This window comes from Carcharodon carcharias, chromosome 8 (assembly GCF_017639515.1).
Source record: "Carcharodon carcharias isolate sCarCar2 chromosome 8, sCarCar2.pri, whole genome shotgun sequence".
Taxonomy (NCBI): domain Eukaryota; kingdom Metazoa; phylum Chordata; class Chondrichthyes; order Lamniformes; family Lamnidae; genus Carcharodon; species Carcharodon carcharias.
In genome coordinates, this window is record NC_054474.1 from 90,702,874 (window position 1) to 90,716,710 (window position 13,837).

Consider the following 13,837-nt stretch of genomic DNA (forward strand, 5'->3'; position numbering starts at 1 on the left):
GTGCCATTATAAGACTGAGTTTGGAGTGAGCAGAGGTTGACTTACCCTTGCGGAGTTGATTAGATCATTCATCCTCTTCCTGCGCTGCAGAGCATTTCTTTTTTGAGTGCCAGCAGCACAGGCCTCTGCTGTGACCCCCTCCCAGGATGGCGAGGTGATGTTGGTGGACCGCCTAGTTCCATCCGTCGGGAAGAGGACATCATGGTGTTTGTGGACCACATTGAGGAGAACCACCAGGGAGTTGTGGCTGAAACTTGGGATGCGTGGCTTCTTTCTCTTGGTGGGGTTGGCTCAGGAAATCCAGACCACACATCTGGGCTGCAGAGAGTGAATATGCATGTTCGCGTGGCATTTAAATATGGCACCCGGACCATCGACTGCATAAAATGATGGCGGGGTGGGCAGATCAGTGTTTGGAAAGTGTTTGGCAGATTTGGAAAGTGGCTAGCTGATGCATAATTAATGAGGTTCCAAGAGTGCAATCAGGCACGAGAACCCGCCTCACCACACAACGGAAAACGCGCCACCAATCCCGCCCACCACCGCACTTAGTCACTGGTGCAAAAAATTCCACCCAATGGCTTCAGTCCTCCAAATATTTAATTGAAGGAAGTTTCTGCTCATCCAGTACTGGAGGCCAGGCAAGCAATCTGACAATTTAGAGGCACTGGAAGGATCGAGAGAGGTAATGTTCAGGTAGAGCTGGATGTCACAATGTCCACATGGACGCTATGCTTTCAGATGATGTTGTTGAGGTGCAGCATGAGAAATGGGAGGGGACCAAAGCTAGATCTACAATATCTTGATTTAAACTTAAAACGGGAAAATACTGGAGGAGAACAGGGAAACGAGCAGGAAAATGGGCCTAATTGGGTAGCTGTTTTAAAGAGCTGATACAAGCATGATGGCCTGAATAATCTCCTTCTATCCTTGAAGATTTTATAGGTTCAATATTTATGGGGTTGCATGTCCTATGATTCTGTCATATGGCATTGTCAATGGATTATTATACTTCTGATATTTGTCAGGAAACCCTTTGGGAGTGATTTGGCTCTGTTGACATTACTTCACTTGCTTAGCTTCCTGTGTGTAAAGGGTGTTTCGCCACATCTTCCAGTGACATAATGGCAGTGGGGCAGGGGAAATTCCCAACCACTGTCACTATGAAACTACAGGAATTCATCAACAGTAAGAAGTTTATATATTTAAATTAAGGATGTGTAAAGGCTTAAAGTACAAAACATTATCAAACCGGTAGATCAGATAACATGGAAAGTTGTGGCTGAGTGATGTCAAAAGAGACATCAAGAGAGATTAAAGGATACTTGAGCTCTGGAGATATCTGGTTCTGTTCGTGCTCCCCTTTAAAGTACAAAAAAGTGAAGAGGAGAGAATGTTACACCAAATAGCCTTGGTACCATCATCTAGGACATTTGTTTCTGCCATGATATTGCATGTGGCAACTGCCTTTCTCAGCTGTGACTTCAAGGGAAGGTATCTAATAAAGGTTTGGAATTTCCCAAAAAAAAAGAGAATGAGGAAAAATCAGGAAGAAGTCAGCCCAGGTCAGTTTGAAATCTGACGGTCTGAATGGAAGCACTTGTGCCATGAAGGTAATTGTGTAGCTCATTAAGCACACAAAATGGAATGGAAATAAAAGCTTGAGCGAAATGAAGTCTAGGAATATAATTAATAGGAAGGGAACAGGTTGGTGGCACAGCCACGCCAAAATTCCCCTAAATCCAACTTTAGTCATATGGAATATGCCGTAAAGAAGGAGCTGGGAGCTAGCATCTCATTGTCAATGTGATAAGAGCTCTCACCTCTGAGTCACATGTTCAAGCCCCACTTCCAAGACCAGGCCAGCACTCCACTACAGTACTGAAGGAGTGCTGCACTGTCAGAGATGCCATCATTAAGATGAGATGTTAAGCCAAGGTAGATGACCTCAAAAGTAGATGGAAAAGATCTAATGCATCTACTCTGAAGAGCAGGCGAGTTCTCCCTGATAACTTGGTCAATATTTATCTCTCAACCCACATCACGAAAACAGGTCATTATCACATTCCAGTTTGTGGAACCTTGCTGTGTTTCCTACATTAAAATGCTTACTCTTCAAAAGCACTTCATTGGCTGTAAAGTGCTTTTGAACCTCCTGAGGTCATGAAAGGCACAATATAAATGCAAGTGTTTCTTTCCTATTGTTTCAATTGGGAAGGGTATATGATAAGAAATCTGCCTCATTACTAAAGAGGATTAAAAAATGTTGTGATGGGACTCAACTGGGTAGATAAAGTAAATACATGCCTATTAAATTAACAACTCATTTACGTGACTTCTATTAATTTCTATTGAGTTTAATCTAGTAAGGATTAAGTGAAATGACTGTCATTTGACTGTATGGCAATGCACAAAAAATTCACAAATATCCCTGATGGTACCAGATCTTCATCTCACACATCCCTATTAACCTTTAGTCAAAATGGGATGCCTTAACAGCTCATTAGAAACTCTATACTGGGGTGTAGCTGATGCAAGTGTCATGCAATTAATTTTTTTATAACATTTCACTGGTACAAATCTATATTTAGGAAGAGACTGCACTCCAGATGGGATTAACCTAGATTTCAGTCATCACACTTAATAATATTTTCTTTTTTGTTTAAATTCTAAAATATTCCCAGGTTTAATTTTTGTTCTGTGCTAAATCTACTCAATTTAGCATGCACCTGTACAATTGGTGTCAGTTCCCCTAGGCTAAAATAGAAGAAAGAAATATCAGCCAGGCTTCCTGGGCACAATCCAGTGATCCCAAAGCTGAAGAGGTGAGTAATGTTATGACGGACAGATGGTTCGAAATTGTGATTCCCTTTAGAGTTGAAAAGTCCGCTGGCACTCACTACATTGGCTCATATGTTATGAATTGCCACTTAACTAGCTACAAGGGGACTGTCACTGGGCCAATGGCTTTCAAGTCAATGGACAGTATTATTGGGTTGGGGGGAGTGGTAAAAATATAAACCTCCCAGAGATTACCTATATCTGTGCCATCACTAAGACCGCCTATTTCCACCACCGTAACATTGCCCGACATTGTCTTGCCTCAGCTCATCTGCTGCTGAGACTCTCATTCATACCTTTGTTACCTCTAGACTCAACTATTCCAATACACTCTTGGCCAATCTCCCATATTCTACCCTCGGGTAAACTTGAGGCAACTCAAAACTCTCCTGCCTGCATCTTAACTTGCAACAAATCCCACTCCCCTCTGACCCTTGAGCTCACTGATCTACATTGGCTCCCGGTCAAGCAACATCTTGATTTTTAAATTCTTATCCTTGCTTTCAAATCCCTCCATGGCCTCACCACTTCCACCCTCCCCCCTTCCCCCTCCCCCCGCATTCTCTGTAATCTCCTCCATCCCCACAACCCTCCAAGAGATCTGTGCTCCTCTAATTCTGGCCTCTTGTGCATCCCCAATTATAATCATCCACTACTGGTAGCTGTGCCTTCAGTAGTCTAGGCCCAAATTCTGGAATTTCCTCTCCACACTTCTCTGCCTCTCTTCCTCACTTTCCTCCTTTAAGTCACTCCTTAAAATTGACCACTTTGATGAAGCTTTTGGTCATCTGCCCTTATATCTCCTTACATGGCTCAGTGTCATACCTTGCTTTATAATGTTCCGTGAAGCACCTTAGGGCATTTCATTATGTTAAAGGTGCTATATAAATATGAGCTGTTGTTGTTGTGCACCCTATCAAACCCTTTCATAATCTTAAAGATCTCTATCAGGCCACAGATTGGATTTATCTTTCCTTGAGGAAAGAGCCACAAGCCTGTTCAATCGATCCTCATCGGCATAATTTCTATGCTGGCACCATCCTTGCTGATGCGGACAACTCATTTAAACCTTCCACAACCACAACAGGTAATGCTTCCACACCACTTCACTTTTTATTGATTTATTCACAACACACATTGTTAGCATTGAAATTAATGCATTACTAAATTTCAAAAAGGTTAATTTCCCAGCATGTTGAACTCTGAATGTCCTTTCAGATTGCTAGGACTGTAACTCTGCATATATAATACACATATTAAAATACACATGTGTACACTAACAAGCAAGAAAAAAAATGCACATTTATATTGCACTGTTCATGGCCCCAGGACATCCGCTAAATGTACACATGTACAATCACATATCCACACAAACACACACACTTATACATTATATATTTACACAGACAGTACATATACATATACGCACACACTCGCATATACAGACAAATGCACACATCCATATCTCAAACACACAAACACATTACACACATGCATTTACACACCGGGCATATGTCTGTGGTATCACTAAGCAATAATATCACTGTGCAGTAAAATCCCAAGCACAATTTTCACAAAAAGCTAACTGCCCAAGTTGTGAGCTCTGCTTATTAACGGAGTTGACGCAAGGGGGTGGGGAAATCATTGCCATTTCCTCATCATTATGTGTAATACAGTTCACTAGTCCCAAAATAATTCCTCCCCCCGCCCGCATCCTCGAATACAAGATAGTTTTGTATTATAACGGGACAGATCCCTTCCTTCTTTGAACAGTCGGATGGTCTCAGTGTCTGCTGTGACTAACTACTTCAATGTTCTTTCTCCCGGAGGAGAATACAATTACACAATTGGTATCAATCACATTCGGGGGAAGGGGACGAGAGAGACAAAAGAAGTCTAAAGCTTTTTTTTTAATCCTCCCTTTCCCCTCTCCACTCAGATTTAAAACAACTTTCTCTCTCTCACACACACACACACACACAGACCGGCGGCTAGGCTCTCCACATCGATGCCAACATCCATATACAGTCAGTAAGAGACAACGCCTCACCTCCGCCCGTTGTATCTACACAGCAAGCCAGCACCAGGCAGCACAGTACTTGGGCGAGGGGGACTGCGGGTCTCGGGATCGGTCCCAATCTCTGAGCCATCAGCCCCTCCAAAGTCGGTGTCCGCAAGTGACTCTCTGCTTCACCGGCAACCCTTCCCCCCACCCAGCCCCTAAAAAAATATACCCGTAACTGTTTCTATTTGATTTGTTCGGCGCGACGGTCCTGAGCATCAGGGATGAGCTTCGGCTGAAACGAGCTCCCTGGATTCTCCCACCCCCCAGCGTGAAGCTCTGTCCATTAAAGTTGAAAGCTCAAACCACATCTGGATCCGAGCGCCTGAAAGATCCGTTCGCAGCCTTGCCAACTTGTGATTGGGCTTTTTGTCTCAGTTCAATTTAAATATATGACATTTTGGGACCACCCCCTTACGGAGACATTCGTGACCCCACTATTCCCTGCACGTGGTTGGAAGAGTTGAGCTTTGTTTCTTTGTTCAATTTGTTTAAATTCAGCCGCAACTTCATCCTGGCCTGTTTATAATTTTCTACATATGATCTGCACAATGCGTGTCAAAGAAAAAAAACAAATACTTTTCTCTTCCTAAGTTCCCTCCCCCTAAACCATAAGGCCATGTGTGGTGTCAACATCTACTCCAGAGACTCTGGAGCAGGAGCACATAACCTGGGCTGAGACCGGGGAAAGGGGTCTCTGCAATGCCTATGTCACATTGTCAGAGATGTTGTCTTCGAAGGCGAGATGTTCCTGTGGTTGTCCTGGGAGTCGCTGGGAGATAAAGGCAGTTTCGATTGTGCTTGAAACATTTGCTGCACATATTTTAGGTTTAAAAAACGTTACTGACCCTTGAAGATATAGTGGATAATCTTAGAGGAGGTTTATTCCCCGGTCTGCTGATTTAGCTAATCTCTGTAAGGACGCTCATTTAGTTGCTCTTGTTACCCTCTGACTATACGTTTGAGAATTCCATTCCTCACTAACCATTACTTTCTGCTGCAAATGTGTTTTTTTATCTGTTTCACGGGATGTGGGCGTCGCTGTCTAGACCAGCATTTGTTGCCCATTCTTATGACTATGGTTAATCTGTTGGACACTGCTACCAGTAACTCTGGAAGAAAAATCATAGGGGCAGCAAAAAATGTTTTTTTTTCATTTTCCTTGGATGCTTTTGTTTATTAGTTACAAAAATATAATCCATTGAAAAACAGTTATTTGATTGACAGTCAAGAATTATTCAATCACTTAATGGTGACTCAGTTCACTTTCCGATTGGCATGAGGGAGCACAGTGTGAGGATTGATTTGTCAAGAGAATATGGGTGGAGTGGTTGAAGATGGGAGGTCATGTGATAATACCTCACAAATCTATCCAGAGTTGGCAAACCTACCCACTTCCCCATCCACCTATGTAGATGGATATTAAGGGCTACCCGATATTATTCACTGAAGAACAGAGAGTCCCAGCCTGTGGTCATCATTCTACTCTGAAAAGAAAGAACTTGCATTTCTATAGTGACTTTCATTGCCTTGTGATGTCCCAAAGCCCCTTATAGCCAATTAAGTACTCCTGAAGGGTAATCACTTGTAATATAAGAAAAATCATTAGCCAACTCAATCATTATCCTCAAAGAGCAGTTCTTCAGCTTGTGACATTGTACTTGTGTAAAAATGGCCCACTGTGTTTGCCTAGGATTCAACGGCTACGAGTCAGATCCTTCTGCATAAAAGTGAGCTTACAATGCACACCATTATTAATGCACAAGTTCACGGGCTGAACCATTGCACTGAGTTGCAAATCTCCAGAAGTTACTGGTCCATTTACCTCACTTCATCATTTATCTTGTGCAAATGAGAAATAGCGCAGAATCGTCCCAGATTTGCACTAAGTGCTGTAACAGGTGAGTAAAACATCATTTTACCTGACAGCACATGCCTGCTTTTCATGTTGTATCATCCCAAACCTACGGCATTAATTATGCATTCCCGGGAAACACGCAGTTTCCATGGTGGGTCGGCCCTCATTTGCCCGCCACACCATCACCTCGCTGCTTCATCATGCCATATTTAAAGTCCAGCTGCGTGCACACCACTCAGTGTTTCCAGACCACGATTGCTGCTTGGAAGAGAGGATGGCTCCAAAATGCAAAAAGACTGCAGCCCCCAGGTTTAGTGACACGTTCCTCAAGCATCTTCTGGATGCCGTGGAGGCCTCTACCCCTGCTCTGCCCGCCAAAGTGGCAGCAGCATCACCAATCTAGCATGGAAGGCAGTAGCAGTGGTGGTCAGCACCAATGCTCTGCAAAAGAGGACAACCACCCAGTGCCACAAGTGGCTGAATGGTTTCATCCGATCCACCAGGGTAACTCACTTTTCTCATCATTCTCAACTCATACACTCACAAACCCATCACACATCCACAGGGTTCTCACACGTCAAGGGACAAAACCACTAACTCTCACAAACACCCTCCATCTCCATCAGGTTCATATCCTCTTGAACTTGCAACCTCATCCTGTCCATGGCTCCACTCACCACATAAACATTCCATGCAGTGCCATGTGTTCAGTTCACATTCCATCTTTTTTCATGCAGGAGAAGCCTGTTCGCATCAGCAGGGAGAGATCCCAGACCAGGAGCAGGGTGACCCACATTAGGCCCGTCACTCACTTTGAGGAGCGTGTCATCAGGCTGACTGGTGAAGACATGGAGCTTGCCTGTGGTGACAGTGAGGTCAGCGGTGAACACCCATCTGAGGATTCTGCACCACATCATCCCTCCCTGAACGCAACTGAGTGCTCTCTCCTGCTTTTGACTCTGCTGCCATGCACGAATTGTCTCCAATTTGGTTCACAGGGAGCTCTGCCAAGTGACTGACACCCTCAGCCAGCCAGTCCCTCAGCTCCATCCATGTCCTCGCCTCCAGCCAAGAGGACACCTCCTCCATTGAGAGCTGGAAATAAGCAGCCTGGAAGACCCATCACAGCACTTACCCACAGCCTCCACCAGTACAGAGACACACACCTCGGTGGGACCTAGATCTAGAGCAGGCTCGGGTTCATAATCTGGTGGTCACTGCACGGACACATGCCCGCAGCAGCGGGAAGCAGCTTCAGCCGAGCTCCCCGGCACTCGGAGGACTGCTGGGGAAGAGGTATCTGTGAGGTAGGAGTCAGGTGACGAGCCTCTGGATTTAAACTTCCAACTCATCGTGGAGAGTCAGCAGGAGGCCAGAGAACATCACATAGAGCTGTTGGAAGCCCTCACTGGAGTGCCTCGTGAGTCAGAAGGGTGCATCCGCCTGCTCTCTAATGAAGTGGTGCCCACATGTATGCATATGGAGGTCTCCATGGGAAGGATGGCGGACGCCATAGAGACCCTGGTTCAGCAGAACACAGAGATGTGTACAGACATGTACTCCATCGCAGGAGCCATGGGTGAGTTCCTGCAATGGCAACTCGAGAGGGAAACAGGACACCTCCAGGTGCTCCTTCCCCTCAACGAGTCAGGCTGGGGTCCTCAGGCACCCAAAGGGAGGAGGAGCGGCAGCGGACACCCCTGGGTCATCCACTCAGGAATCTCAGAGGCTGTCCTCTCCCTCCGAGTCCCCTTTGCCTGTGAGCCCCTCAACCTTGTCCTCTGTCACAGTAGAGGGAGCAGCTGGCCCATGAGTGATTCTGGAGGGAGAGGTGCGTGTGGCAGGGCCTTTCGGAGCCTCGTGCAAGCACTCTCCCATGCACACGGATCCTTCCCATATCACACTCATCTCAATGCCTTGAGCATTTTCAATGCTGCCTGCTGGGGTTTGCTTTCAGTTTTCCACCTGAACTGACCTGCATCTCCGCCCACCCGTTAATCACACTCCCATGCAGCATCTGATCTTGCCCGCCACGACTATCGTTTCATTTTTGATTTGGCTGGCATGGTGCTAATTTGGTTTTACTATCACTTCCCCATCCTTTACCCTCCCCCAGTTACCCATTTCCTTTCCCCAATCACAGCTGACACCCCTGATATCACCTTCCACCTCCCCTCCGTGATCTACCAACCACAACGCTTTTCCTTTGGGGATGTCCTGGTGAATGTGCATGTTCCCTTCCTTCCGGAAAATCCCACCTCCAACCATATTAATCTCCCCAGTCTCCTCCTTCCCACCCCCAGGGACCGTGTCTGTCTCCAAGTCCCCAACAACCACCCTCGCCAGCCCATCTACCACTACCATTGAACCCTCACCCTGCCACCTCACTCTGACCTCGGTCATTCTCACCGTTCCATCATACCACGCCTGCCTTCAGTTCACTGCTCAGGGGGTAGTTATGGATCCATCAGAACCCTCCCTTGCATGTTCACCTGGACATCCCCCGCTCCACACCCCTTCCCACTCGGAACCTCTTCCCTCATCCATACCCTTTCCTCCACTGTAACCCCTTCCCCCCTCCGGACCCTTCCCACCCGAAAGCCCTTCCCCCAACTTAGTCTACCACCCCCCGGACCACAACCCCCCCACCCCACTTTGTCTCTCTCCCTTTCTGACTCCCTCAAACACTCTTACTTCTTCTGCCACCCTTAGTCCTTCACCCCTCCCGACTCCTTTCTCTAGCCTCACTTCTTCCTCCAGCCTTGTTCCTTCCCCCTTCCCAACTCCTTCCTCCACCCTTACTCCCTCCCCTCTCTGCACTCCTTCTTCCTCTGGACTCCTTCCCCTACTCGCACTACATCCTCACTCTGGACTCCCTCCCCTCACTGCACTCCATCCCCTACCGGACTCCCTCCCTTCTCCACACTCCTTCCTCCCCCTTGGACTCCTTCCCATGTCCACACTCGTTCCCCTGTGAACTCTTACCCTCACACCTTCCACCACCTACCCCCTCCCCCCACACCTACCTCCCCAGTTGGCATCTTCCCCATCGTTAACCCCTCCTCCCTCCTTACTCCCTTCCCTGGAACCTCACCACCTTGACACCTTAATTCCACCCCCTTAACCTCACCTCCCGACCCATCTTCCTCTCTCAGTCGATCCTAGACCTTCCTCTCCCACCCCCTCAGCTGTCGTCCACTGTGAGCATCAACAGTGTTCCACCTTCCGTGAGCTGCATCATAGCAGATCCATGTCCATGTGAATCCACCCAGTATGCCATGCACGTTTCTCCAGAGTCCCTTTGCTGTCAGGCTCCAGCACCTTCTGCTCTTCGGATGTCTACAATCTGAGCAAGGCCCTGGCAGTAAGTCCGGACTTCTGCAAGTCACAGTTGTCTGCACTGGTGTGCTTCCCCGCCAATGTGGACAGATGATCCAGCGGTGGGGGAGAAGGATTCCAGCGGGCTGGCCTTATAATGATATGATGTATTACAGTGAGGTTCCCGACATCCCATGGTGGGGAACGCAGCCCACTATCAATGACCTGAGTGGACGATCGCAAACTGGTTTCACGAAATTGTGAAACCGATTTTTGGCCTTCTCACCACATTGTCCGCTTACGCCACCAAACATGCCCGATATCAGTGAGCACGGAAAATTCCACCCATAGTCTTTCTGTTACTTTTAAAAACTGCCGGATCTGTCCATTAATTCCCCCATTACACTTACTGCAGGAAGATAAAACTCACAATTAACTGCATAGTTACCCTTTTAACATCTTGCTAATTGTTAATGCAATGCCATCAATCTCTGCAGTTCAGGAAGGAAATAATTTAAACTGCTGAGTCTCATTCCTGCTTGTAGTAAATTGTTAGTGACGTTTAAAATTTCAAATTTTAATTTTTTCTTTCTCTTCTCTATCTTAGTCCATTTTTTTTTTCTTTCCTTCTCTTTTTTTCTCTATCTACACCTGATTTGGCTCTGATTTACTCTCCTTCTCTATCATCCCTCTGATTCTTTCTGAATCCTTAAATCCCAATGCTTAGAGAGATCACCTCTTGAACTCATGGTTCACTGACATCCCAGGTGTCCTATTGCCCTCGCTTATACTTCCAGCGAGTTACAGCACAAATTATATTTGAGCTAAGGGGTACAAGGGGAACTCTAACTAATGGCGCGTGCCATCTGATGCCCTGCTGCAGCAAGTTTTGACCCATTGGATGGGCAATGCTTAGATTGGTATGAGGGTTAAAGTGTATGATTACCTTTCCTTTCTCTGTCAGTTTTCTCCCCTCACTTGTTTTCGTTTGATGGTGTGGTATCTTTTGCTGAGCATTCACGGATGTCGAACACTTTACACTACCTTGTCCAAATGTGGACCCAGGGAGAAAATGTTGACAGGTTTTTTTGAGCACAGGATAGTATTACACCAAGCCAGATCTTGCACTTGCCTGACCTTCAAAAGACCCTCACTATCCACAGGGTCGTTAGTTAACAAGAATAAAAGCTCTGACCGATTATCTCTTTCTCTAAACCAGAGTACACAGAGACCTGTGGCCATTTCCCCACCAGGACACCAGTCTTGGTCAGCAGTAGTGCTTTGCCTCCAAGTCAGAAAGCTGTGGGTTCAAGTCCCACTCCAGTGATCTGAGCACAAAATTCAAGCAGGCACTTCGGTGACAGAATAAGGGAATGCTGCATTGTAAGAATGCAATCTTTTGGATGGTGCATTAAACTGAGGCCCCGCCTGCTCTTTTAAGTGGACATAAAAAATCCCATGGCACTATTTTGAATAATAATATGAGAGTCCAAGCATCCTAGCCTCAACCAACATCACTAAAACAGAATATCTAGTCATTATCACATTGCCGTTTGTTGTAGCTTGCTGTGTGCACCTTGGTTGCCCCATTTCCTACATTATGACAGTGATTACACTTTACAAAAGCACTACATTGCCTGTAAAGCATTTTGAGACATCTTGTGGTTGTTAAAGGTGCTATAAAAGTCTTCTGTCAGGAGGGCAGCTCATACAGAAATGACCCCTACAATTTGGAACGGGGTCCCATTCTGTGCCTCTCCATTACTGGGAATCCTTTTCCACTGAACCTCTGCTGGTGGAGGAGAAGCCCTGGAGCCTGACTGTCTAAGGATGTAAACTGAGATCAGCCCATCTTGTTCATATAAACTCAGATAAAGAATCAATAGAGTGCATTATTTCAGTGACCACATGAGACTGCCTGTGGGGGAGGCCCATATGTGGCAGAATGATATACAATTTACCAGAATTTCTCTAAAGTGGAACTTATCTTTCAAAAATACTGTCTCCCTACCACTTACAGTGTCTATGCTTATCCCAAACAGCTGCCCAGTGCATTGGCATTAACCATTTGCTGTCATCGTAGGGGTCAATTACAAGGGCACCATTTAAACCCATTCAGCTAGTTGGCTATTTCTGGCTCATTTTGAAAAGCTGGGCATATTTCAGCCAAAACTATTTCTTCGAGCAGTTTCAATCAGCTATGTGCTGCTGGTGGAAGTGCGATTACCTTAGTGACAAGATACTGATTGAAATAGCTAATAATTATTTGAGGCAGTGGCTATGTAGCGATTTCCTGTTTTTTTTAATGTATTGGCTTTTTTCTTTCTTGGTTTTACTGTTTGCAGACAAACCGCATTAGCATCAAATACAGATGCAAATTACTTTGTCTTGTGACAGTGATGCTACTAATTTAATGTCACACAATCAGCTTGCTATTTCCTCTCTCTATAGTTTTCACATCATGCCATTACTCTGTGTTCTACAAAAAAGAACATTACTGAACCTGCATTCCTGCCAAATATATTTTCATCTGGCCTCTTTCTTTACTCTCACCTCCTCTCCTGCACGATCTATACCACCTGCTGGGGGACAGTTCTGGCAACTTTTCAGTAACTCAAACACCTGGCCATATATGCAGAAGCCCAGGCAGTCAGCTTTCGACTTCAAGGGTATGCAGTTGAGCATAATCCTGACCACAAGTGCATTTTTCTTGCAGGACTCACAGGCCATTGATCAGGAGTAAGAAACTTGGCTATTTTTTCCCATTTGTCCATGCAACTAAGGTAGCATAAACTGAATGTAATTCTGTTTTTATTATTCATTTATGAGATATGAGTGTCTCTGGATAGGCATTTATTTCCCATCCCTAATTACCCTTGAGAGGGTGGTGGTGAGCTGCCTTCTTGCACTGCTGCAGTCCCTGTGATGTAGGTCCACCCACAGTGCTGTTAGGGAGGGAATTCCAGGATTTTAACCCAGTAACAGTGAAGGAATGGCGATATATTTCCAAGACAGGATGGTGAGTGACTTGGAGGGGAACTTTCAGGTGGTGGTGTTCCCATGTGTCTTTCTAGGTGGTAGTGGTCGTGGGTTTGGAAGATGCTGCCTAAGGAGACTTGTTGAGTTCCTGTGGTGCATCTTGTATATGGTACACACTGCTGTCGCTGTGTGTTGTTGGCGGAGGGAGTGAATGTTTGTGGATGGGGTGCAATCAAGTGGGCTGCTTTGTTCTGGATGGTGTCAATCTTCTTGAGTGTTTTGGAGCTGCACTCATCCAGGCAAGTGGGGAGTATTGTATCACACTCCTCTCTTCTGCCTTGTAGATTGTGGACAGGCTTTGGGGAATCATTCAGCTGGTGCTTTAGGTCAGATCCAACAATAATTTCCAATTACATAGTGGCTTTAAAAACAACACCTTGCATTTATGTAGTGCCTTTAGCATAACAAAACATCCTAAAGTGCTTTACAGGAGTATTATAAAGCAAGATTAGGAACCTAGCCACATATGGAGATATTAGGGTAAATGGTCAAAGAGGTTGGTTTTAAGGAGTGTTTTAAAGGAGGCAAGGGAGGTAGAGAGGTAGAGTCATTTAGGGATGGTATTCCAGAGCTTAGGGCCTTGGTAGCTGAAGGTATGGTCATCATTGGGGGAGCAATAAAATGCGAGATTCTTATGAGGTCAGAATTAGATGAGCGCTGATATCTCAGAAGGTTGTGTGTGTGGAGGAGATTGCAGAGATAGTGAAGGGCGAGGCCAT

General features: G+C 45.7%; 1 protein-coding gene across 1 annotated transcript in view; it reads right to left on the minus strand.

Annotated features, from left to right (window-relative positions):
- Positions 1–5,241, minus strand: part of adam19b (ADAM metallopeptidase domain 19b) — a 153,752-nt gene extending 148,511 nt beyond the window's left edge. Inside the window, exon 1 of the mRNA XM_041194317.1 lies at positions 4,892–5,241. Within this exon, the coding sequence (XP_041050251.1) occupies positions 4,892–4,991 (100 nt within the window). The 5' untranslated portion in view covers positions 4,992–5,241. The remainder of the gene's footprint in view (positions 1–4,891) is intronic.
- Positions 5,242–13,837: the final 8,596 nt, after the last annotated feature.